Source organism: Rhineura floridana, chromosome 4 (genome assembly GCF_030035675.1).
Source record: "Rhineura floridana isolate rRhiFlo1 chromosome 4, rRhiFlo1.hap2, whole genome shotgun sequence".
Taxonomy (NCBI): Eukaryota; Metazoa; Chordata; class Lepidosauria; order Squamata; family Rhineuridae; genus Rhineura; species Rhineura floridana.
Window position 1 is genome coordinate 9,240,721 of NC_084483.1, and position 26,150 is coordinate 9,266,870.

At 43.0% G+C, this 26,150-nt stretch overlaps 2 protein-coding genes across 2 annotated transcripts in view; one reads left to right on the forward strand and one right to left on the reverse strand.

The window, feature by feature from the left end:
* Positions 1 to 11,717, forward strand: THSD1 (thrombospondin type 1 domain containing 1). The gene is given in 5 exon segments (XM_061622386.1): positions 1 to 140; positions 1,927 to 2,868; positions 5,331 to 5,495; positions 8,511 to 9,763; positions 9,765 to 11,717. Coding segments are annotated over 5 exon segments (2,547 nt in total). The 5' UTR covers positions 1 to 82; the 3' UTR covers positions 9,894 to 11,717.
* LOC133382851 (fibrinogen-like protein 1) overlaps positions 11,621 to 26,150 on the reverse strand; it is a 16,501-nt gene continuing 1,971 nt past the window's right edge. Inside the window, exons 2-8 of the mRNA XM_061622400.1 lie at positions 21,657 to 21,743; positions 19,369 to 19,579; positions 18,863 to 19,022; positions 17,598 to 17,695; positions 16,937 to 17,025; positions 14,039 to 14,229; positions 11,621 to 12,665 (exon numbers count right to left, since the gene is read on the reverse strand). Coding sequence (XP_061478384.1) covers positions 12,485 to 12,665; positions 14,039 to 14,229; positions 16,937 to 17,025; positions 17,598 to 17,695; positions 18,863 to 19,022; positions 19,369 to 19,579; positions 21,657 to 21,743 — 1,017 coding nt within the window. The 3' untranslated portion in view covers positions 11,621 to 12,484. The remainder of the gene's footprint in view (positions 12,666 to 14,038; positions 14,230 to 16,936; positions 17,026 to 17,597; positions 17,696 to 18,862; positions 19,023 to 19,368; positions 19,580 to 21,656; positions 21,744 to 26,150) is intronic.

Consider the following 26,150-nt stretch of genomic DNA (forward strand, 5'->3'; position numbering starts at 1 on the left):
GCAGTTGCAAGGACAGAGCACGTACTCTGGACCTGGAATGGGACATGAGGAATAAAAGGAACTGGGAGCCCTCCTGATCAGAATGAAACAGATGCTGAAAGATTTGTCAAATCTACTGCTAATTATGCTCTGTGATTATGGTGAGTATGCAGTGGAAGTCACTGGAGACAATTCACTAAGCCTATTTTGAAATCTGTTGTTATCGGGTGGCTTGATGTTATATGCGAACGGAAAAAAAGAACCCATGTAGAAATAATCAAGGTGGTACAATTATGTCTACATTTGAATCTCTGAAGAATACTACACCCATACACATCTGAAGTTCGTTAGAAACAAAGTCAGGACCATAACTGTGCTACTGTCTAGTAGTGTAGCTCCGAAGTCCATTCTTGCTCCAGCCAACCCTCTCTTTCTCAATCTCATGTCCCCAATCTCTATTTTGGGGCTTACAGAAGCAGCCTAACCTTTAGGAATGTTTTCCAGGTTACAGAGATCATTTATGTCAAATATTTTGAGCAATTAGGAAAAGATTCACGAAGCATTTGTTAGTTCTTAACATTGCTGTGTTGTAACGTAATGTAAAAAACAGACTCTGGCCTTACAGTTTAATTTTTTGTACTTTTTGCTGTCTTAACTTGAGCTGTCTTCATGGATGCTGTGTAGGCTGGTGGTCTGACCTTTCTAGATGCGTATATGAAGTTTTCACATTTGCACAGGACTGCAGGGACCTAGACTTCTTTTTCCAATTGTTTTCTCTTTTTCCCTTAGTAGTTCTCGTTCTTTTTCTTTTAGGTAATTGAAGAGTCCCGTCCTTCCTTCTTTACTCTTCTAAGTATGCCTAGACTGGCATTCATTCAACCTTTTCCTCTCTAATCTTGTTTTGTGCAGTTCTTAAAACATTGTGCCCAAAATAATATGTAGCAGAGAAGGCTTTAAGAAGTAGCACTTGAGGAATACACAATACTTGGCTGGAAATAATGTTTTGATATTTTTTTTACAGCATTTGTACTCAAAGCAGCTTACTGATACCAGTAATAAGACTGTCCCTCCCCTCAGGCTTACATTCTGGAAGACACGACATGAAAGGAAAAACCATTGTGAGGAAGGAGGAAAAAAGTAAACTCGGGCACTAGTTTTTAATTATAGATTTGTTTGACTCCCAGAAATTGAAACGCCTTCTTGGAAGTGCTGCAATGCAGTTGGATGTTGACTTCATGGGGGTGGGGGCCTCGGCCTTCTGGGGCTATCCAGGTGACACCACCACTTCCACAGTTGATGGACCTGCCAATGCAGGCTGCTCATAGTTCGAAACAGGTCTTGGCAGGCCTCTTTAGCCTGGTGTCTCAACCTTCCTAGAAGCTGCTATGATGCAGGTGGAAGTTGCTAACCTTACAGCATAGGTCCTTGGCCTTCCAGGGCCTTCCTGGAATCTGCTGGCCTTTCATCACTGCTGCCACAGCAGGAAAGGCTTGAGGTGACCCAAGCGACACCCACCACCCCAGAGCAGATGAATCTTCTGTTCTTGCCCACAGGGCAGTTGGTTTAGTCTGTTACGGGATCGTTTCAAGACATTTAACAGAAGTTTAGCTGTCCCTGGTTATGCATATAGTATTTGTATTTACTTAACCTTTAGCCAGAGGCAAAAAAATTGTCAGGTTTTTGAAATGACATGAACATTTGTTTTGCCAGAGGTGAAGTGGGGGGGGGAGTGGGACAGATACAGGCTTCTAAAGTGTCTGCTGCATCTGAGTTTTGAAAAACTGATCACTAGCAAGTTGAAATGGGGAAGGGATTTGGGAACTGCTTGTTGCCACAGAGAGAGGGTTTTGTTGGATTTCTTGAAAACCTCTTAAATCCCTCTCCTCTCTTTTTCCTGCCTTGATTCTTTTTGTTCACTAATGACATTGTCAAATGCCTTCTTTTCAGTTCTTGGAGCAGTGGAATATCTCATCTTGGAGCAACCAACTCATGTAGCTTTAAGCAACGGCACAGTGTCAGTTGGCTTACAGAATTACTATGATGGCAATGTGACGCTGAAAGATATCTCCATCCTGCTAATAGATGGCAGCACCAATCAAACGGTTACCAAGAAACAGCTTCTGCAAAACCAGTTACAAGATATTGTTGTCTTTGAGTGCTTCCATTTTAAGAGTGCTGGGTACTACTGGTTCAGAATGGCTTCTGAGAGCCAGTGGAATGGAGAGAAGATTCCACTGAGTGCGACATGGCCTTTATTTCACTTCAATTTCAAGAGGAGCTCAGAGGGAGTTGGGTCTTTCCTTCAGCTTGGACTGTTTACTAGTGAATATTTATGTCCAATGAATAAGACCATGATTTCTCTGGATGTTATACTGACCAGCAGCTTATATGAACTGGGAAAACTGATCTCGAATAAGACTGTGGGACTGAGAACTAGCAAAGAACTTACTCTCACTAGGTCCCAGTGGGTGAGATTTGATTGTCACTTGGTTGGCCAAGAAGCCTATATTGTTGTATTACTGAAATCAGCAGAGACCAATTCAATCATTGCTTCGGAAGGACCTGTAGATCTCGTGCACAGATTTGGATACAAGCTAATTGTGGCAGAAGAATTGACGTGTGAGTCTTCAGTTGTGATTTCTGTCATTCCTCCTCCATGTACTTCTCTTCCTGGTGGGAACATTGCTGTGTTCAAAGAACTTGGGCCTTCTGGACAAAGGGCATTAAGACTACATGAAGTTGTTATAAATCCAGAGGACAACCAGATTGAATTCAACTGCACATTGTTCGACGAAGGCGTGAACAAATACTGTTTTGAATTTAGCCATTTGCACAGAGATAATACCTCATCAAGAGTGAAAAAATGTGTGCTAATCCAAAGGAATGTTGGTCTGTATTTCCATTTGAGAACTGTTTCCTTTGAAACCTTGAAGAATTATGATGCCATTGTGATTGAGTGCCATGCATCTGTGCACTGTAGAACCTAGAATATAACATTTGCAGTGTGATCCACTCCCTGCTGCAGGCACAATTCTGAGTTATATGCACAGGATAGGAACCCCATAAAACATGATAAATCCTTTTCACTGGCCCTTAGCTAGGTGAGCAGCAGTCTGCCCAGGCTAAGGCTGGCAGGTGACCTGGGGGCAGGAGTGAGATGACCACAGGGAAGAGCTCTACAATCTCTTATGGAAAATCTCTCTCAGGCATGCAGATCTGCATGGGGGGGGGAGGATGGATTGTGCTACTGGTTTAATTAAGATCTCAGCTTTTTGTTCATTTAAAACAATTGCCAGGTCACAATCCCTACTACCAACGGCATAAAAAACCGTTAAGCGGTCCACCAAGACCCTCAGCAATATTGAAGTGATTCATCGGGGAAAACGTTGGGAAACCAGTGGTCTGTTCTGACTGGGGGTCTCAGGGAGGGGTCTTCCACATCACCTGCTGCCTGACCTTTTTTGGGAACTGGAGATGCCAAGGATAAAAATCTTTGACTCTAGCCCTGAGCTATGGCCCCTCCTCCATTTATTTAAAAATATTTATAAATCGCTTAATATTTTTACAATCTGTGTGGTGTACAAAAAGTATATCAGTAAAAAAATGCAACATTAACCCCATAAAAAGCTAGTGTGAAAGCATATAAAAGGGAAAGTTCAAACAAATGAAGACAGGGTCCTATCTTATGAATCAGGGAAAGTCTGAGCAAAAAGATACGCCTTTATAAGATGTCTGAAGTGACTGGTGGTTCCAACTAGTGGAAATGCCTGGTTTTGGGTCACTCCCCTGTTGTCACTTAACTCTATAGTCAACCAGTGATGGAACATACATGTGTGAACTGGTCCGTGGACTAGAAAGGCAACTTGCATCTGAAATGCTCTTCACCAGCTTGGTTTCCCCACAAGGTGGAGACTTTTTCGCTCTGATTCAGCCTTCCAAGCATCAGTCACACCCTCATATCTTCAAGCCAGGAATATTGCAACATTCTGTATGCTGAGAACCATGTAGAGGCTGCAGCTGGTGTAGAAAGCAGAAAGTTACTTCTGCGTAGGGTGATGCATCCCATGTCCGGAACGGAAATCAGTCCAGCAAATACAATTGGTATTCGCTACTGTTGTTTTCAGTCTGCGACCAGTATGTAAATGATGACACTTCTTCCCTTTTGCATTGCATTGAAATGAATGGCATGGAGTAATGTCATTAATTACATCATTAATAAAGTAAAACCCCTACCACAGCAGATGGCAAGACGAACAATGTAGTTTTTGTCAGAAGCCAAATGGCAGCAGAACAGCAGCAGCGCTGCATGTGACGAACATGGGTCAGAAAGTCCCTAACTGTGTTTCAGTTGTTCTTGGGTAATACAGTTCTGCCGATGGTGTGATCTCATTTGCTTATGAAAGTTAGGGACCTAGACAGCTGCCCTACATCAAGTCAGGCTATTTGTCCATCTACCAGTATCGCCGTATGCAAGAAGAATTTGCCAGTTCATGGCTGGCCACATTGCCACGTGCTTCCAAGTGAGTGCGTAGGCTAGGTGAAGGGAGAAGCGTTGCTGGTGCTCCTGGCAAGCAGCCCTGGGATATCTGATAAGTGGAACGGTGAGCTCACTACAAGAAGCCCGGAGGACAGTTATTCGATCTAGGGCCTTTTCTGTAGTGGCCCCCGAACTGTGGAACAGCCTCCCCGAAGAAGTACGCCTGGCGCCTACGCTTCTATCTTTTCAGCGCCAGGTTAAGACCTGGCTATGCTCCCAGGCATTTTAAGCGTTTATGTTATAATTTTATATTTTTCTTTTTTCTTTTGTTGCTGCTTGTGTTTATTGTTTGTTGTCTGATTTTATTGTTGATATTTTGTATTTTAACCTTTTTGTACACCGCCCAGAGAGCCACTCGCTATGGGCGGTCTATAAATGAAACAAATAAATAAATAGATAAACACATTTCCTAGAAAGACTTCTCAGCCTAGGAATTGTGCTCTTCCAGATATTGCTGGACTCCCAACTCCCATCAGTTCTAGCCAACGGTCAGGAATTGTGCGAGTTGCAGTCCAACAACATCTGGAGGGCCACAGGTTCCCTTTCCTTGACATGTAGGGCTGAGTCCCTTGCCAGCACTGCAATCTGCAGCTTGGGTGGATTTCCCAGGTCTATTCCTGCTCCTCCTGTAGCTAGCACCCATTCTGCAGTCCAACTTGCATGTGGAAGTGACATATTCCCCCAAAGACGTTTGAAAATTGGACCCGCTCCTAATATCAACAGATTGCATCCATTTTCAAGGTTAGTAATTTGTTGTTTATGCCCCTTTAACACAATGTCCCTCTCCGCTAATGTAACTTGTGTGTATCCACAGGATCCTGGAGACTTTGGCAGGCCTGGAGTCCCTGTAGCGTGACTTGTGGGGATGGTATCCGGGAGCGCCACCGGGAGTGCCTCACATCTTTCCCATTCCTGCTAAAGCAAGAGTGCGCTGGGAGACAGCAGGAAACATCTCTGTGCTCCTTGGAGGAATGCTCCAGTATGTGAGCTTTATGTTGGGAAGGCATTTTCATCCGCAGTGATTCTGTCCTCCTTATCTCTTCATGTTGCTATATACGAGTTTCGTCTGTTCCAGTGCATATTGTGTGGGGACAGGTGTCTGTGTGAAACCTCAGGACCGGCAGAAATGAAAGAAGGAACCCCCAAAATGGGGCTATTTATTTTAATTATTACTACTATGATTTACATTTATATTCCGCCCCTTCTCCAAGAAGAAGCCCAGGGCAGCAAACAAACACACTTCAATATTAAAAACAAAGCATATGTAAGTGTCTGAAAAACTGCTTTAAATTCTTAAAACATCTTTTTTTTAAAAAAAAAAAACCCAAAAACAATTCCAACACAGATGCAAACTGGGATAAGGTTTCTACTTAAAAGGCCTTGTTGAAAGAGGAAGGTCTTCAATAGGTGCTGCAAATACAAGAAAGATGGCACCTATTTAATATTTATAATGTTTTATGCACATAGATGTTAGGCAGCATGGAGATGTCACTTAAGAACAGCATACACATCAGTTTTGTACTGAGATGCATATTTAGAAAACATCTAAACCTGACCGGTTGGTAAGTTTTTACTTGGCCAGTAAAATTTGCTAGTTTGTTACCATTGTCAGGTGACTGGTATGTAGATCATGGTCTTCATATGGTGTATGTTGTAAACAAATGGTTTTGCATCCAGGATACCAGGGCTGTCTCTTGTATTTTGCCTGAGTTACTAAGTAATCCAGGACAAAATTCGTCCCCACTTAAGTTAAAACTTGGATCCTTTTACGGTGTGAGACACAGGCTCTGTCCCCTTAGCCATGATAATTTATGTCCCTTCCACACCACCTCTTGTACCACTTTGGATGATTTTACTTCGTTAGTGAAGAACATTGCAGCACAATAAAATGTAACAACAAAAACAACTGTAGACAAGAGAGCATGTAACAAATAAGAACCAGCCCATGGTGGCAAAGCTTAAAAAGTCAATTATAAAATGGTTACTGTTTGCATCTCCTGTCTCCCTACTATTGGTCCCAGAAAACTTGAAATTCCCACTGCTGTTTTTCTGAATCTGCGGAGAGTTAATGCTTGTGAGGCTAGTCCAAAAGATGCTGCTTTTGAGCAGGGGGGGATGCATGCCTGGATGAGAGGATCATGTGGGCCCAGACTTGCATGATGACCCCCACACACACTGCCTTAGGTGGATAGCCCCCATGTGTGGTTAATGCTCATAGTACAAGATGTGCTGCTCTTTGATTCCAGAAAGGAAACATTGTTATGTCCCACTGCCAGTTCACATGCTGCATCTGGCAAGATAGATAGTTATTTCCTAGACAGTTTGGCCCACGGGATGCTTCACTATCTGGCTTAGCTGAGAATACATTTCTAGCTTGTTTATTTTTAAGCATTCTTTATTTGTGTATCTCCAGATGTTTTACAAATCATGGATGCTAAGGTAGAGCAAGGTGACTTGGTACATTAGGCCATGAACACACTAGTCACCAGAGCAAAGTGTTTCCATTAGCTGCACCTGGAGGGGGAACAGGTTGATCCGCCGATAAATGGTAAAATCTCTTGGAAGCTGATTTTTTTTAAAAAAAACTGCACTCAAGCTGCTCCCACCAGCTTTTATAGGAGCGCCTTCAACGCCACCAATTATGCCGCCCGACAAGATCAGCCACACAGGGCCTTCTCTCAATCCCGCCAACAAAAACAGCTAGATTGGCGGGAAGTTGAGAGAGGGCATTCTCAGTGGCGGCCCCCACCCTTTGGAACTCCCTCCCACAAGATCTACGGCACGCCTCTTCCCTAAATGTATTTCGTAAAGCCTTAAAGACCTGGCTCTTTCAACAGGCCTTTGGGATTTCCGGGGAGGGTTAACTTTTATGACTGAAATGCCTCTTACCCTGCACTAATATTGTTGTTGCTGCTGTATTGTTTATATATTGTATTAATGTATTTTATCACATTGTGTTTTAACTGTTTACATGTACATCGCCTAGAGTGGCCATCGGCCAGATAGACGACACATAAATTAAATTTTATTATTATTATTATTAAAGGGGTGGGGTTTGACTAGCATCATGTGCCCCCATTCTCAGAAGAGAGATGGGGATGCACTGGAACCGGCAGAACAGGGAGTGTGTTTCTACCCTTTATTGCTGCATTGAGTGCCTTGTTCCCTACATAACTCCACTGCCATCAAGTTGCTTATATTGGTGGTTGCTGCTACAAGTGGTCATTCATTACTTATTACCCAAACATTATATTGTCAGGCAGGAGCAGGTCCAAAGTAGTAGGTGAGGATCAACCGGAAACTGAACAATGTAGACTGGGAGATCAAAAAAACAGAATGAAGGTGCAAGGAAGTGTTTTGCTTAAGATGTGAAAATACCACTGTTCAGCAAGGGGATCAATACTAGTACAACTATTTCCTGGGACTACTTCATGCCTGTTGCCCTGGCTTTGCTTGGGTTAAGGTAATTGCCAGAGTATTATTTACATTAGTAAGGTTTTAAATACTTTTATTGAATTTATTGTGTTACCCTTATTTTTGTACACTGCCCTAGGACGCTAACCAATGAAGGGCAGTTAACATATTGAGTGAACAATTAAATGAATAACATAGGCTGGGACATATAGACTGAGCAGAACAGCAAAGCTGAACCCAAGAGGTAGTGAGAAGAAAAGTGTCAAAGCTAGGCATGATGTGAAGTCAAGCAACAGGAACCAGGACGGTAGGCTGATATAAAGCAACATCTGAACCAGTGATGGGTTATAAGGTACTAGCGACAAGGCCCTGAAGAAATACTGAATCTGTGTTTCGTATTGACGGGTCTCGGCCTGCCCTCGTATAATTTGCTGTCCTAGAAGTGGCAGGCTTTTTGATTAGGTGTCCCCATTGGCTCCTGACAATGGAGGACAATTTCATGCCCTTTGTTAATGGGTTTTGTATTTGGGAAATATATTGTGAATCGTCAGCTGTTCAGTAAGTCACTCTTTTGTTTCAGCCACTCAGCCTGTACCCATTACACCACTGCATCCTGAAGAAGGCCAGAAACCCAGTAATAATCTTGTCACAGTCACCGGCATATCCCTGTGCTTATCCATCATCGTTGCTACTGTCCTCATCACCTTGTGGAGGAAGCTTTGCAGAACCCAGAAGTGCAGCATCCCCATGCGCTGTGACTCTGCCCACTCCCCTACCTTCCGGAGGAATTCTGATGAGGAAAATATCTGTCAAGAGAGGCAGCAACAAGAGAGCTCTTCTGAGAGAGAAGCTCCTCCTTCACTTTCTGGAGAACCTCCAGATATGCCTTTAGGTTTCAGGAGAAGCTTTTATTTTGCAGAAGGAGGAGGGGCTTCTGCCAGTGAGAGCCTTGAGCTCACTGCTCAAAAAATAATCCCCCCCATTTTCAGCTACCGCCTTGCACAACAGCAGCTGAAAGAAATGAAGAAGCAAGGACTCACAGAAACAACAAAGGTTTATCATGTTTCTCAGAACCCTTTGACAGACACTGTGCTCGACACCTCTGTGAGCACAGAAAACCAGGAGGCAGCGGCTACAAACAAGTTTAGAATCAAATCTCCTTTTTTGGAGCAGCCACCCTGCCATCCCAAAGCATCAGGGAACAGGCCCTCTTCTAGGGTGGATTTTACATTGTTGCAGTTCAATTCCATTTTGAGCCCTAGCCAGTCCCTAATTAGAAGAAGTCACCCTAGATATCTTGATAACGAAGGAGAGCCATCAGAGAGAGGCTATCCAAGAAATTCACAGTTCAGAAGAACGGCTAGTTTTCATGAAACTAAAAAAGCCAAGCCATTTCGAAAAAGAAGCATGTCCACCCTTACACCATGTCAGACCCCGCTGTATCATGGCAGAACCAGAACATGGAATCGTGTTCCAGAACAGCAGCACCAGCCTAAACCTAAAAACACCAATGAGAACACTGAAGAGTTTGAGCTGCATTCTAGTAGTCCTTTAACCGCTGAATCAATGACTTGTGAGGCACAGAATCCCCAGAAATGGGAACCTCCAGGAAAGAAACTAGATTTTGTCACCAGATGCCAGCCAGTGTCCCAGATGTGCAGTGACAGATCAGGACAGACAAATGTAAGGGGGTCCTTTCTGGGCCATGTGGATTCTTGGAGGAATGAACCTGCTATAGTGGCTTTCAAAGATAGTCACCAAAGAGGAGATGCTCTGAGCCCTACCCAGTATAGAAAGAACAAATGCCAGAGCTTCCCTTCTGACTCTGAATACCACCTTCTGTGACAACACTTCTTTTGGCCTAGCTGAATTGGAACAGCCAATGATTGACCTGCCTGGGTATTTTGCCTCAAACGAAGGTGGTGAGATAAATGCCGTGAGCATTGACAAGTTGGTAATATGAGTACCTTGTTGCAATTCTGTAGTGAGACAGAACCTGTTGGCTAATGTAAGACACAGCCAAAAAGACAGACAAATGTGTTTTCTAAAAATTCAACAAGTCAAATTCCATCTCCTTAGAGGGGAAGGAGGCTCAACTGTTGTTGTGTTTCACACTTCTGCTCATGCTCATCCAACCACTTGGGAACAGCAAATGGAAAATGATGCCCTCGCATAGAAATAAGCTCTCACTAAATTAATCTGCAGTAAAAAAAAAAAACCTCCCTGACTCAGCCATAGTTCAAATTTTGTGGTTAGAATACCTCCAAACTTCCACAGAAACAAAATTTAGGACCTGATCATACATGCTACTTGGCCCTGACTCAGCAGGTCACAGGATTGAGTTCTGAGAATACCCAAAGTAGTCAGAACCAGCCCCCTCCTTCGTGATTGTGGCAACCACCATCGTGTGACTGGGCCTTTTCTTTTGTCCACAAACCTTGTAAGTTGATTGGGGAGGGTATATGCATGGTATTGGCAAGGTGACATCTCTGCATCATGGCATTCTGAGGCCTATCAGAAGAGACTCGGATCTGAGGAGGAAGCTGCATTATACAGAGTCAGGCCATAGGTTCCTTTGGCACAGTATTGCCTGTGTCAGCCATCTGCTTCAGCTTGGTGCCCTCCAAATGTTTTGAACTAAGCTTCCAGTAGAACAGATCATCTGGAGGGCATCAAACTGATATAAAGGCTAGTCTACCCCAACTGGCAGCAACAGCTTTCCAGGATTTCAGATGGGGGTCTTTCCCAGCCCTACTTGGAGAGGGCAGGGACTGAAGCTGGGGACCTTCTGCATGCAGGACAGGTGTTCAAGCACTGACCTACCGCTCTTCAGCATTTGGGTATTAGAAGTTTGATGTGGGATTACGGTAGCAGTTGGAACACAGCTGGACTGCTCTGCCCTACATGCTAAGTATTGAATGCTGCTTTAGCTTAAACCACTACATCATGGTCACTATACCTGCCTGATAGCCTTTTAGATCTTGCAGGTGTATATCAGACTTTCCATGTCCAGTAACAGAGTGACCTTATGTTTGAAACAAGAACTACCTGTAAAAATATGGTTCTGGGATAGAGGCAAATAAATCCTTTCCATACCCCGAGAAGTTACTGCTAAAGTTAATGGTTCACAATTAGGGCTTTCTTTCTCTCATGGCATTGTTACAGAAGTTTCTCCCTTCTCAGTATCTATCAATATGTGCTGAAACAAAAAAAGTTTTTAACAATTTATAATATACAAATTGTAGGCATTGATGAAAATAAAAGAGCTGTGATAGACAGTGTCTCAATTTGTGATAATGACATCTTTCCACCTTAATTTCATTCAACTTGGATTTTGAAAAGTGTGTGTGTTATGTGTCTTCAAGTCAATTACGACTTACGGCGACCCTATGAACCAGTGACCTCCAATAGCATCTGTGGTGAACCACCCTGTTCAGATCTTGTAAGTTCAGGTCTGTGGAATCACTCCATCTTTTGTTATGGTCTTCGAGTTTGAAAAGTAGTCTATCATTTTCACATCTCTTGGGAATTAGTAACGCGTCTGTTCATTTTTAGCAGAAGCCTGAGGCAACATCTAGCCACAAGGCTATACTTAACCATCAGCGGTCTCATAAGGCTTTTGTAAGAATTGTAAAAACATTTTAAGAAGCATGTTTTCATGTATTCAATAAAAAGGTTTGTGAAAAGGTATAGTATAGCAAGTATTTTGCTTTATTATGCATCATTTGAGGGTTACCACTTCTCTCCCCCACCCTTCACCTTGAGAAATACATTTTAGCCAAAAGGAAAATTAAGAGGAGGACTCAAATACAGAATAAATGAACCAGGATGTGAACCATGTAGCCAGAGCAGGATAGCAGGGAGGGCTTTGCTTAGTTGATGCCAACCCAAGAATAAAGTTGCTATCTTCTCCCCTTCCTTGGAAATGGTCTGGTGGGGTTCACACCATCCAATAAACAACAACTGATATATTAAAATCTCACAGATTTGATCCATAGAGCCCTCCATCCTAACAGCTTATATCTTTTTCACTTTGCAGAATAACATGGTTCATTCTTTGCCGTCAATTATTTATTTATTTATTTAAAATATTTATATGAAAATATTGCAAACGTTTTCAGTTGGATAGGAACATACTTGAGTATTGAAAGCAAAGGGAAGCTTACAGAGGGTAGTTTCCCCCAATTTGTTTCACCTCTATAATCCTGACACACGTGCAATTCTTTTCAAAACAAGGTGAGCTACAGGCTGAGATTACGTCCTCTGCCTGGAGCAGGTGAAGGCATTCTTCCTAGGCCAGATTCACCCATAACCTCATCTCTTCCCACCACCAACCCCTAGCCTGTACTTTAAAGGCAGGTTATGTACATAAGAAAATGTGTAACATGAAAACCACACCTTGGAACAGTGCCATCTATTCATTAAAAGAATTTAAAAGCAACTTCTGGACTGGCACAGTGCTCTTGTCACTTACAAATGAGTTGACTTGGGCGGAGGACAGCATATATATAACCCCTTATATTTGCCATTTCTAAGATTCATAGCTTGAGTATGTTAGTCGGTTTCACCATCTCCACTCTCTCTATCCACAAAAGTCGGGAGCCTGATTTTCATGGCTGTGTATTTCAGGGAATACCACAGCCCTCGCCATGTTGACCAAACCACGCCGTTGTCTGAGGAGCCAGTGTATTTCCCCTTCCTGTGGTATTGTCCATTGAGATTTGCTGCATGGCATCTTGAGGAAGTGAAAGAGGACAGTTTTTTAAAAATGGAAAGGAGTGCTGTTAAGTGCAGGAGAACAGCCCAAAGCATGCTGCAGACTTTGTTATGGAAATCTTAGAACAGATCTTCAGCTCTTGTAAAATTTGTTTTATTATGTACTTCAAATACTTTGTTTATATATAAGAAGTTACAGCTAAACCTGTCAACTTTATCTTAAACTCTTGATTTCCCTCAATGATAAAACCATATGAAGGCACTCTGCTCTGATATTTGCGCTGGCTCCTTTTGCATTTTCTTGACCAAATGCTCTTCCCACTTTTATTATTACATTTATATTCCTCCTTTCCTCCACGGAGTTCAAGGTGGGGTACATGGTTCTCCCCCTCTCCATTCTATCCTCACATCAACCTTGTAAGGTAGGTTTGGCTGAGAGACAGTGACTGGCCCAGGGTCACGCAGTGAGCTTCACGGGTGAATGGGAATTTGAACCCTGGTCTCCCACCTCCTAGTCCAGCACTCTAACCACTATACTGCACTGGCTTTCTATAAGTAAATGTTAATCTCACAGTCTGGCCATTGTTATATAGGTTGCCTTTACGTGGAAGATCTGTGCTCATGATGGCGGGAAGGCACAGAGTGAAAAGTTCAAAATGGAATTCACAAACTGCTTGACAATTACTGCATCTGTGCATTAATTTTTAGTAAAATACATGGCATTTAAAAGATGTCTGCAGAGTTTGGAAAAGGCAAGCTATAAAATGTAAGCTACAGCACCACACAATTCAGCAGAGGAAAAGAAGCAAGCCACGTGTTTCTCACACACACTTTTAATGAAGGATGAAAAGTATATTCTCATATACACTTTTAAAAACATGAATAACCCAAAATGACATTTGCACCCAATTACGCGGTAGCCATTTCTCTAAATACACCAGCATCTGTGAAGCAGAAGAGATGGCGGTTCTTACACTTTTTTTTCCTGCAAACACAGGTGTTACTTCTGTATCTGCACCAATAGGCAAATGGTTGTGTGAATTTATTATCATTATATCCTTTACTCATAGAGGTTCAAGGCAGCCTCTTTCAGTTTTCTCACACTACCCGTTTTATTGGCATATCAACATTGTGTGGTATGTTAGACTGACAGATAAAGACTTCATAACTGAGTGGGGATTCGTACCTGGCTCTATCCTGACATAATCCAACACTCTTCACCACTACACCACACTGGCTTTCCAGAATTAGTAATACACATATTTGTATCTGATTTTGACAGGCCAATGAAATCCAAAACAGACTCGCATGTTCTTTCCAAGAAGAATGAACTGTTTTGATTTGGCAGCTCTTTGCATGACTTTCAGAGGGGCAAGTCATCAGTCAACTCACCTATTAAACCACCAGCCACATTTGTTCTCTTCTGCACAGTTCCCTGTTCGGAACCTGTCATTGTCCCTGTCAGGAGCAGAGAATGGCATCCCCTTGAGCGATGCAGACCACTGGTTCTCAAAGTTACTCCCTCCAGACAAAGCATCACCAGCAGTCCCAGAAAAGGTGCCAAAGCCTATCTGATAATTGTTCTGAAGGGAAGCCACAGAAACTTTGGTTATTGTCAGATGCCTGTTACATAACCCAAATCATAAGTAGGCAGAAGCATTCATCTTTTCAACTGACAACGTCATAGAAGCCTCAAAGCCTATCCGTGCATGCAGTCTTTTCCTGGGCTCTGATTCGTCCCTGGTTCAAACTTCTGATTGGCTGTTTGGAAGTTAGGCTTCCTTGAGTTCTAACTGGCTACACCTACGTTAAAATCCGGTGTATTCATTCAGCACTTAAGTCTTTACATTAGCGATGAGAAACCTGTCAACTTCCAGATGCTGGACTCCATCAGCCCCAGCCAACATGACCAGTTGTTACGAATGATGGGAGCTGTAGTCCAGAAACAACTGGAAGACCACATATTCTTCATTCCTTGCTGACATAATGGCACACCCACAAATTATGATGATCCAGACATTTCAACTACATTTGAGCTACCAGGACAAAGTTGCTTCAGCTGATAACTGTCCCATCCAAATACTAACACAGGTAATGTCTGAATCCTACAGGTATCATATAGAAGCCTTTTAGTATTAGTTGCATATTCATAAATCACTGCTCACTTCAGTCCAGTTTGGTTTATCAAATCTGTACCTGAGTTCTATGGCTGTTCAGTCACCCACCAGTCCTTTTGGCTGCTACCGTAACTAAGCAATCCTGGCTCTGCAGTGTAATCCAAACCGTCCCTACTCAGAAATAAGTCCTACTAAACTCAACGGGGCTTACTCCCGGGTAGGGATGAGCAAATAGATCAATTTCAGTTCCTCTCAGCTTCTCATTTGTCCAGTCTTAAGGTCAGTTCTCAACATTTCCACATCAATTTGCAATTTTATTTTTTTTTAAAGTTCATGCAAATTCATCATTGACTTTCTCTTAATATACGCATCTGCAATTTTACCTAACGCGTCTTTGTAAAGGATTTTTCTTATAATGCACTTTTGTACGTTATTTTCACTATTATATGCATTTACATGTTTATACATGTTACTTGGCTGGAGAACTGCACTGTAAAATTCAGAGAAGTGTGAATTTGGAAAGATGGCATTGTTTCAGGAAGTGCAAACGAGGTGAGTCTGCTCTGGAAGGCAAACAGAGTTGAATTTCTTCCCCATCCCTACTCCCAGGTAAGTGGGGTTAGAATGGCAGCCCTAGTTATACTGTTGTGCCAGTTTTCCCTTCCTACACCTTCTTGCTGCCCCTTTTGCCCTAACCCCTGCTTGATGTACTTGCTGCCTGGCAACTGCTTATTTCTAATACTACTGACAACTGAATGGGGCTACACGCATGCTAGTTGTTTCAAAAGCAGTGAGACTGTTTTGTCTGGCTGTGGTGTGAAGCATATTTGCCCATGGCTTGGACACTCCCCCCTGCTGATTGGGACAGCCCAGAGCAAAGTGTTGGGCCAGTCGCTCTGTCTGCCAAAGCGTGACAGACAGCAAAGGGTTTCCATTCGACCCACCTTGGAGTAGCAAAGGGGTTGATAACCAATCAATTTTGAAGTCTGTGTGACGCTGACTTCAAAGTAAAAACACACTTGATCTCCAATTTCCCAGATTGTGGAGTAAAAAGGGGCAGAATTTGACTAACACTGTGTGCTCCTAGTTTCATAAAACAGGTGGAAACATGGCTGTAACCAGTACAACCTCACGTGTGTTTCCAGCGTGGATCTCTGATCGCATCCCCACCTCAAACCCCCACATAAATCCATGGACATCAAAACTTTTGTCAATTTTGTTGCTACCCATTGCAATGTGTTAGGAGCCACTAATATTTGTCATAGACTTGTACACAGAGGCATTGCTAAATGCTGGCCCAGGGGCCTGGGCCCCAGATCTTTTGCACCAGGTCCTGAATCTCCTGCTCCCCTCACCCACTTTTAAATATCTTAAACAATTTTGTTTACAGTAGAGTTGCCAGGTTCATGGCCTGAGACTGATCCTGTATCTTTAGGAGAAGAGAAAGCCAGCCAAGTGCAGGTGTCCTTGCTACACTAATGAGAAAAACCACAAGGTGGAGTTCTCCCTGCACAACTTTTAAAGATACAGAAGACCTCTTGGTTGCCAGGCCCAGCCTCCAAGAGGTCTTCTGTATCTTTAAAAGTTGTGTAGGGGGAAGGGAAGAATTCCACCTTGTGGTTTTTCCCATTACAGTGTTGCAAGAACACCTACACTTGGCTGGCTTTCTCTTCTCCTAAAGATACAGGATCAGTCTCAGGCCATGAACCTGGCAACCCTACTCCTAAGTGTTAAGTTCCTATCTCTAAAATGGGCGGATGTTTTCTGGAAAGCCTTTTACGCTCTCATGGTATAATGCACATCATGTGTGGCTTGATTAATTTAATTATCTACTCTGCACGCATGGCATTTTCCTGTTTCCAGCTGTGTACAGATTGTCTTGATCTGTGGTTGCTGGATATCATGTATGGTGACTGGTGACCAGAGACTTGTAAATACGTGCAATAGATGGATGGGATGAGGGGGAAAAACTGTGTGTGAGTGAAGGGCATGACTTTTTTTAGTATGTTTATTTTCAGCCAAAATTTAGTAATGCTAACTTAAAATCTAGCTTTTCTTGTAGTTCTTGTATCCATTAGGTCTTTAACTTAAATATGCAGCACCATCATATTCTGCCCCAGCCTCACTCCTGGTAGGCTAACAGGCCTAGCTCTTTTATACTCAGATTACTCACCGTTTCATTGTTGATCAGGAAATTATCATAAATTGCATATCGTCTCTCCCCATGCCAGTCCATCAAGTCAATTTTCAATGAATTTTCTCCTGGAACATAAACGGTGTCATGCTAAACTCTCTTGGGTCCAATATGGGGTATTTTGAATTAAATGCAGGGATTTCTTGGTTCATCCAGACTACGCATGTCACATGGCTGTAACCAAATGACATGCAGGGAGAAAAGCAACATATATTTATGGATGCATTATGATCAGGAAAACAACCCAAGGGGAAAAGCATCCCTCTCCTCCATGCCATTGTCCAAACCAAATTTGGAGCCCACATGTCTGCACTTTTTTTTTTTTTAAGCCAACACTTCTGGAATGTATCAAGATGGAAGGAAGCAGTGCGTAGATGAAAGGTCTTTCATCAGCTGCTTTGGGAAGTAAATTTATTTTAGTTAGAATTAATTCACTTGGGCAGAACTACACCATACATTTAAAGCATTTCCAATGCACATTTAAAGCACGTGACTTCTCCAAAGAATCATAGGAACTGTAGTCTCTTAAGGCTGCTGGGAATTTGTGAGGGGGAAACCACAGTTCCCAGGATTCTTTGGGAGGTGTCATGTGCTTTAAATGTGTTGTGGATGTGCATCTGGACAGAATGGCTATCCTTACCTCCAAGTAGTAGATCATAGATCTTATCATTACCCAGCCAATATTCATCATCCTTGCTCTGGAACTGTCCAAACCCTTGTTTGTAATCATCCCAATGTCTGCAAGGAGGAGACATATACATGTATCAATTGCCTAGCACCCCAGCCTGATCTACAAAATGTGAGGCTGCTATTCTTATGATTATTTAGTGTTATTTTTTACATTTGTATCTCACCTTTCTTCTATCATAGAATTCCAAGTTCCCAGACAGCAGTGGAGGCTTGCCCACTAGGGCAAGTGGGGTGCTGCCCCACCCATCTCAGCCTGCACTCACTTGCCTGCACTCACTTGCCTGCCTTCTTGTTTCCAACCAGCACTGCCTGTCAGCTTCCTCCTCCTCAGTCTCAGTGTTGCCCCTCGTAGAACTCAGCAGGGAGGAGGTTGGGGGCAAAACTAGCATTAGTTGGCTCTGCCTGTATTGGCTCTGGTTTCACCTACTGTTAGGCTCTTTGCCTTCTGCCCTACCAATCCCATTAGGCACCAGCCACCACTGCCAGACAGTCTCCTACCCAGGGGTCACTGACCAGGCCCAGACCTGCTTAGCTGTGGCAAGGTTGCTGCATCAACATATACCTGCAGAGCATGCCCTGTGATTCCTTGCTAAGTCCCACAGACCTCCAAATTGCTTTTTGTTGGTTAAGTGCAAGTCAATTTATTATCTTGTTTCCCCACATATATTTCTAGCCTAGGTATTTGGATAAAGGAGGGACAAGTTAAAAATTTCAGAGAAATGTCCCTATTCTCTGCCTGGAGGTGGAGGAAATGAGTGGTGGTGGGATCCTTTGTTTCTCCTTTCCTGTTCATGTTCCTGGGTGGACTCTTGTCTGCCCCATAATCATAATGCATCAGTAACACATACTTTGTGAAGTAGTTTCCCTTCTTCCTGTCATCATGAAATCTTGGGATAAGTAGCAGTAGACTTAATGTCCAGGTAGCCAATGCGGTGCTCATGCCCTCCTAATATTATTGGACTCTTAACCTCCATCAGGCCTAAGCTAGCCAGCATGGCCAGTAGAGTGATGGGAGTTGCCATTCAGTAGCATGTGGAAGGATCATGTTGGCTACCCCTCAGTGCCTTTCCAAAGCATTGTTAAAGCAAATATTTGCATATACCTGCATGACCAAACAAGACATATTCCTATTTTCTATGTTCTCTCATATTCCCTTTCTTAAGGAAACTGTTAAGGGGCCCTTTCCAAGTATGCTCTTAACTACAGTCAACATACCGGTAGAAATTCTCTTTTCCATTGCTGCGCCGTTGGATCACAGTCCACCCCCCTCCATCTGACATGTCACAGAATACAAGGAAAGGTTCTCTGTCCACTCTAGGTCTAATTCGGTAGTATCCATTTTCAGTTTTTCCACTGTTAAACACCATTGCACAATCTAAGCAAAGCAACATAACGAAAGTGGTTTAACAGTCAATCCCTCTTCTCAGGGAACTCTGGGAATTGTAGCTCTTGAGGCAAGCGGGTCTCCTAACAACTCTCAGCACTCTTAACAAACCACAGTTCCCAAGATTCTTTGGGGGAAGCAATGACTGCTTAAAGTGGTATAATACTGCTTTTATGTATAGTGCAGATGGGGTCATAGCATGTCAAAATACGTCTACACTGGCAACAAACTTTCCCTAAGGAGGAAAAACACATATACATGAAGGGGACTGGCCATCTGTTTAAAGAGCAAAATATAAAAGGGCATGTCTAAAGGGGAAAACACAGATATAATCTACCTTCGTCATAGACTAAGAGACTCCCACTAGCTGTGGGCAAAAGTGTGTCCTGCTGGGTTGTTCTCATGGCAGAGAAAAACTTGCTCTTTTGTCTGTGATAATTATTCCCCAAGAGGTCTTTAAGCTGCAGTTCATATAACTGGGATAAATCTTGAAGAGTTCTTAACTTCTGTTGCAGTTTGCCATTTTCGACCAGACAGTCATCCTTTTCCTGAAAGTGAGAAGGAAATGTTTCACCTCATCCGCAGATTATTACTTATCCAATTTATATCCCACCCTTCCTCTCAAAGGAGCCCAGGATGTGTTACTCTGGGCAGGATGCCATCAGTAAAACCCCTAACACCATCCTCAGCCTCCCATGGCTGCTCATGCCTCAAGTCAGTAGGGCCTCAGTGGGTCGCAACAGGCCATGAATAGGATTTTCTGGTTATTGGGCTCTGAGGTGCTCTCATTTTGCATAGGTGGGCTTTGCCAAGTTGTAGGCTCCACACCTCACTTTACTGCTTCTGATCTAGTCAGCATCCACCTGCCTGGCTTGAGAGTACACCCTAAAGTCCTGTATATCACACGAAAATAGCGCTTCTAGTTCAGATGATTCCTAAACTAGTAAGGGCCCCATCAAGGGTCCTGTCTTTGTCAACATCTTCGTCCACTCTGGGCCTGAAATGTGGCACTTCCTGAATTGAGAAGCAGTCCAAATGTTAAGTAATTACAGCCATTCCAAAGTAGTTTGAGATTTTAAACTACGCCCACAGCATATTTAGTTGGGAGCTGTGCTAGAATATCTATAAATCACCATTTATGCATTTGCAGTTAGGGAGAGGTGGAAGATGTTCATTATATAATGCATTGTTCCCTATATAATTTTAGGGACAGATTTCTCAAAGGCGCTATTCCAATGGTTTCATTTTTGAATACTAGGGAGAAAATTTGTTACTTGCTGATGGATGGGGAAATGGGGATACATATACTACATACAAGGGTTCTATACTTACTTCAAACAGCCCAATGGATTAGACAAACGTTCATTGTACAACATGGGGTCTGGTGTGCTGGGAATCACTTATGATGAAATATTTTTGAGATGCGCAATGGTTTTCAGCAAATCAATTTGACAGACTGACATTCCTAATAATAATAATATAACCTACCCATCATCCATTTGGATCCCAGAGTGGGTAACAAAATAATCACACAAAAATGCATATACCGCACAATAAATATTAAAGCAATAAAACATTAGATAAAAAACATATTCAATGCAGCAGCAGCAGCAGCAACATATCAATTGTTGGACTCCAAATAATACCTAACCCTCAAAAGCCTGAAGAAAGAAAAAATATCTTCAAGACTGCTAACAATCATGTTTCTGCGGGAAGAGAGTTTGACAGCTGGGGCACTACCACCGAGACAGCCCTGTTCTGTGCAACTGCTGTGTGCAAAGACCAAGGTCTCCCCTGCAGATCTCAAGGCTCAGGTTGGCAGATACTAGGAGAGGTGCTCCATTTGGCACTTTGCCCCCACACCATTCAGGGCTTTATATACCAGTACCAACTAGGGTTGCCAGGCTTAGGGCCTGAGAATGATTTTGTATTTTTAAGAGAAGAGAAAATTCAGCCAAGTGCAGGTTTTCTTGCACCGCTATAATGGGAACCACAAGGTGGAATTCTCCCTTCCCCCTGCACTCCTTTTAAAGATACAGAAGACCTCTTGGTTGCCAGGCCCAGCCTCCACTTGGCTGACTTTCTCTTCTCCTAAAGATACAGGATCAGTCTCAGGCCCTGAACCTGGCAACCCTAATACCCCGCCTTTCTTTTCATGATAGAAACCCAAGGCGGCTTACATATGGTTCCCAGGCAACCATAGCTTCAGCAAGGTGCTGCCCTTATGTGCCTTCAGACCTTTGAAAGAAATCTTAAGACTTTTTTAAAAAATCAATCTGCTTTTTATTAATTGCTGTGGGGTCACTTCCCACACCATACATTTAAAGCACATGGCTTCCCCCAAAGAATAGTAGGAACTGTAGTTTGTTAAGGGTGCTGAGAACTATAGCTCTGTGAGGGATAAACTACTCAAGATTCTTTGGGGAAAGTCTTGTGCTTTAATTGTTCTTTAAGTGTATGATGTGGATGTTTTACAAGTCTTTTTAAAGAGGTGTAATGCAGATTTTCAATGGTTGATTGTATATATTTTGTATGTCTGCGTCTGGACACTACCCTGTGAAGGAATTTGCCCTGAAAGACAGGATATAAATATTTTAATTAAAAAAAAAAAACCCTCTTACATACTGGAAGCCGAGGTGCAGGTGAACAAAAGGGCTTGAGGAGCAGCAGAAGTAGCAGCAGCCGAATCATCACTCCATTCATTTTATAGAGCTAAAAAAAAATAGCATTTTGTATATTATTATAATGATCACCTCTTTTCTATCCCTTCCCTATTGATATATATATATATAGTACAGTGGGGAGGAGAGCCTGTCTGGGAGTCCAGAGTCTGTGAGTTCAAATCCCCGCTCTGTCTCCTGGGTGTCAAAGGCCAGCTAAAGATCACCCCCACAGTGAGTGGCTCAGGGGTTACGTGCCCTGCCACCTGTGCAGCCGTGGGCAAGCTGCATAGGCCCAAGGAGCCCAGTTGCCCCCCAGCTGGCAGTTGCGGACAAGGAAGGGGCTGGCTTGTACACACACACTACCATTTGAATCCATTTTTATGCATATTGTCAGCTTTATTAATAGTTTTACTTACATTTTTCTTCATTTTGTATTAATCTCCAGTATAAGAAAAAAAAAACCCACAAAGCAAGACCACCTGCACTTGGCTGACTTTCTCTTCTCCTAAAGATACAGGATCAGTCTCAGGCCTTGAACCTGGCAACCCTAGATAGCTAGCATGGAACAGTATTTCCAGCTGGCATGTCATAATATTTAGTATCTGACAATACTGGAACTGTCCGCTTATGCCAGGGGTGGGGAACCTGTGTGACCCTCCAGATGCTGATAGATTCCAACTCCCATCAGCCCCACTCAGTGTGACCCGTGGTCAGGGATGAGCAACACCTGGAGGGTCACAGGTTTTCTCACCCCCGGCTTATGCAATTTCATTATGTGAAGCTGCCAAAATCAATCAACAGATGCCAAGATATCTAACAGATTCTGAAGTACAAATCTCACAATCAAAATTCTAATTTGGGAAATTTAGCAGTTTTTTCATTTCTACACACTTCCATTTTGGCTCTAGTGCTTGCATTAGAAGCACACTAAGAGTGTGCAAAAGTCTTACATTCTCTGAACGATCCTTCCTCCACCTTCTGATGTTTGTTTTATTTACCATCTTTTTATGCCACTTTTATACCATAATGGTCCTCAGAACAGTTTAATAGCCTTCCATCCATCCGTGGTCGGTAAAATGAGTACCTGGCATATGCTGGGGGGCAGAACTTGGAAAAGTTACTTTTTTGAACTACAACTCCCATCAGCCCCAGCCAGCATGGTGCTGGCTGGGGCTGATGGAAGTTGTAGTTCAAAAAAGTAACTTTTCCAAGCTCTGCTGGGGGGTAAAGAAAGGCCGGGGAAGGAACTGGCAATCCCACCCCATATATACGGTCTGCCTAGTAAACGTTGCAAGACGTCACCCTAAGAGTCGGAAACGACTCGCACTACAAGTGCGGGGACACCTTTATCTTTATCAGATTCACAGGCTTAACCCTCCCCCACATCAATTCTGCCCTGCAAATGCTCCCTCAGCAGTTTGTAATATTCCCCCCTCCACCACCGCCCCAAGCTGGGTCGTGAAACTGGAAATGAGGTAAGGTGGTAGACAAACAGTCCAAAGAGGCCATTTTCAGGTAAGAATTAATGGGCACACAAGGGGTTAAGCACCTTCCATTGATTCTCCGCTCCACAACCCCCCACCCCCAACATATTCCCATTACACCAGCAACTGCATGGTAAGGTCCATGCATTTGTCAGCTTACACCACAATTTTATACATGCCTACTCAGAACCAAGCTCCATTGATTTCAATGAGTCTTCCTCCCAGGTAAGTGGGATTAGAATTGCATCTTTAATGTCTACTTCCACCATAAATCCAGGGCAGTATCCAAGGAAGCTGCCTTACATGTGTTAATTGGCATTCCCCAAAACAATAGGAAGCATAGGGACTATGAGCCATTTCACATATTATGTGAAGGTTAGGCAAAGTTAACGTGTGTTTTGCTCCTAAGTGCACATAGCATAGAGGCCTGCAGCCAATTATGAATCCCTAAGTAAGACTGTAATCTGAAACCCAGTTGCCTGGGACTAAGCCTCATTGAATTCAATAGGACTTGTTTCTGCATAGGATTACTTAGAATTGCATCCTAAGTGAAGTACCCGAGGGCCTTCTCCATGTGCCCCTCTGGAGGAGGTGCAGAGGATGGCAACACAAAAACAGGTCTTTCCAGTGTTGGCTCCCCATTTGTGGAACGTTCACCCCAGGGTGTCATGCCTAGCACCATCATTATCTACTTGTAGGCACCAGGCAATAATATTTCTTTTCACCCAGGCTTGTACTTTGTAGGATAATTAGGTATCATTTTGACTCCTTTCTTGCTAATCTTTCAGTGGGGTGGGGTGTGTTAAGTCCTGCCCTTTTGCATACATATTATGGATGTGTTTTTAGGTTTTTGATCTTGCTTTGGTTTTTTATATTTGGTTTTAATGTTTGTATTATTTTGGAAGTTGCTCTGAGTCACTTTTTGTGGGGGAAAAATGCAACTACTACTACTACACGTGTTTGTGTTATATGCACACTTTACAGTGTTAGGGGTACACTTAGAACAGTTTAAATGCTCAACAACAACAAAAGTAAAGTGTGAACTAGCCCTACAGGGATGGAGGTGAAAGTGAAGGCAATAAGGAATGAGTTGAGGAAGCTCTCTGTGTTCTAAAGAAAAATCAGTCATCAAAACAAGCTAAGAACATTTTGTTCTTTCTAAAATAGCCCCTTGGAGATTCTGGGAACCCCTGGACCAAGCCTCTGCCAAAAATACTCCCTCTTCTAGGAATAGGCAAGACTCAGTGAATTCTTAATCTCTTCCCAACTATTTTATAATAAAAATTAATTCATATGCTCCTAGCATTCACACGTCATACACTCATACTTTGGACAATGATGTGGATTATGTAAATATGGTCATTTTTTTCATTAAGAAAGTTTTAATCAAAAGTCCTTGTGTGAGCTCAGTCTGAAAAAGCTGCTGAGCAATTTCACCGATCTCAGCAGAGTGCAAAATTAAAAGAACATTTTTTCCTCTGGATTCTAGAAGATTAGCAACAGTAAAAGACTGAAGGAGCAGCCTATTATTCAGTGTGAGCTGGAGGGCAGGGGAATCAGTAGTTTTCAAAAAATAAAAATTAAATTAAGCAAAGTAGATATAAGCTACACAAAGATTTAGGGCACATATTAAAGTATCTTACTTTAGGGAATGTTCAAGAATAGCATGAGGCAGCCGGGGGGACTGTATAGTGTTTCTTTGGGGCCTCAATAAACGGGCAATTATCATAGATACTTTAGGTATGGAGTATCCTGACTTAATTAAACCAGAGGCTTACACTGAGTAATTTTGAGATATGCCTGTTGAAGATCTCAAAGGAGAGATCCCAGTAATCTCGCTCCAGCACCTTACCAACACCAGAACCCTGTTTCCACTGAGTCTCACAGGCTGAGCACTATGCTTCCAGGGTACCACCTATACTGTATTGCAGTACCAGCTCACCTCAGCACTGTCAGCTCCCAAGGGCCAATCCCTGTCCACCAGGGCCTATTCAGCCATAGGCTTAGATCTTGCTCCTCGTTTTGAGCAACTCTTCTCTGGTACTCCTGCCTCCCTAATCCTTACTTCTGCCTTGGATCTTGGCCCTTGCCTGTTTTGGACCACACACTTATTTCTGGTCCTCTTTGACTAATAGCCAGTTCCTCCAGGCCCCAGAAAGTGACTGCCAGGCGCCATGAGATTCCCTTTATCCCTATGACTGTTCATGCAGAACCTGTGGGCCTCCAGATGTTGCTAGACTACAACTCACATGTTCCCTGATCATTGGTCAGTAATATCTGGAGGGTCAGTAACATCCCTGTTGTCAGATTAATAATAAAGTCCACTATACTGAGTGAAGGCAAATTAGAAAATCCATGCCTCCCTGCTTCTAAGTGACATGGGTTTGATCCATCATGAATGCTGCTGAATGCATGTCTGCAGCCATGCATCTAAGTATCTGGCTGGTTATTCAAAGATTGTGTGAAATTTAATCACACACACACGTTCTACCCATTTGCCTTCCCTAGTGTCCTGCCAATCCAACAGAGTCGCTGCCTCTACTGAGTTCCTGTATTTTCAACAGCTGAACAGCGGGTAGACCTTCAGCTGCAATTGTCAGCTGGGACACAGACTAGATGGGACTGACTCATTAGACACCACCCAGTTGAGCAATTTGGCTTCTTTATTAACAGAGTCATTTTGATGTACAATTATATGACCCAGGAATGGGTGGGAGAGAACCAGCCATCCGTTTCACGTTTTGGCATAATGAACATTAATATCAAGGATTTCTATGGTGCTTTGGTACATGAAACATTCATCTACATTATCTCAGTAATCAGTATAGCACCAACCATGCCAGGCAGATCAGTATTATTATCCTTCATGTTGCAGATGTTACACTGAAGCTGGAATGCGATTAGTTGCACAAGGTGGGAATCCTATGCACACTTAGCAGGGAGCAAGCCCCACCAAGCATAGGGAGTAGGAC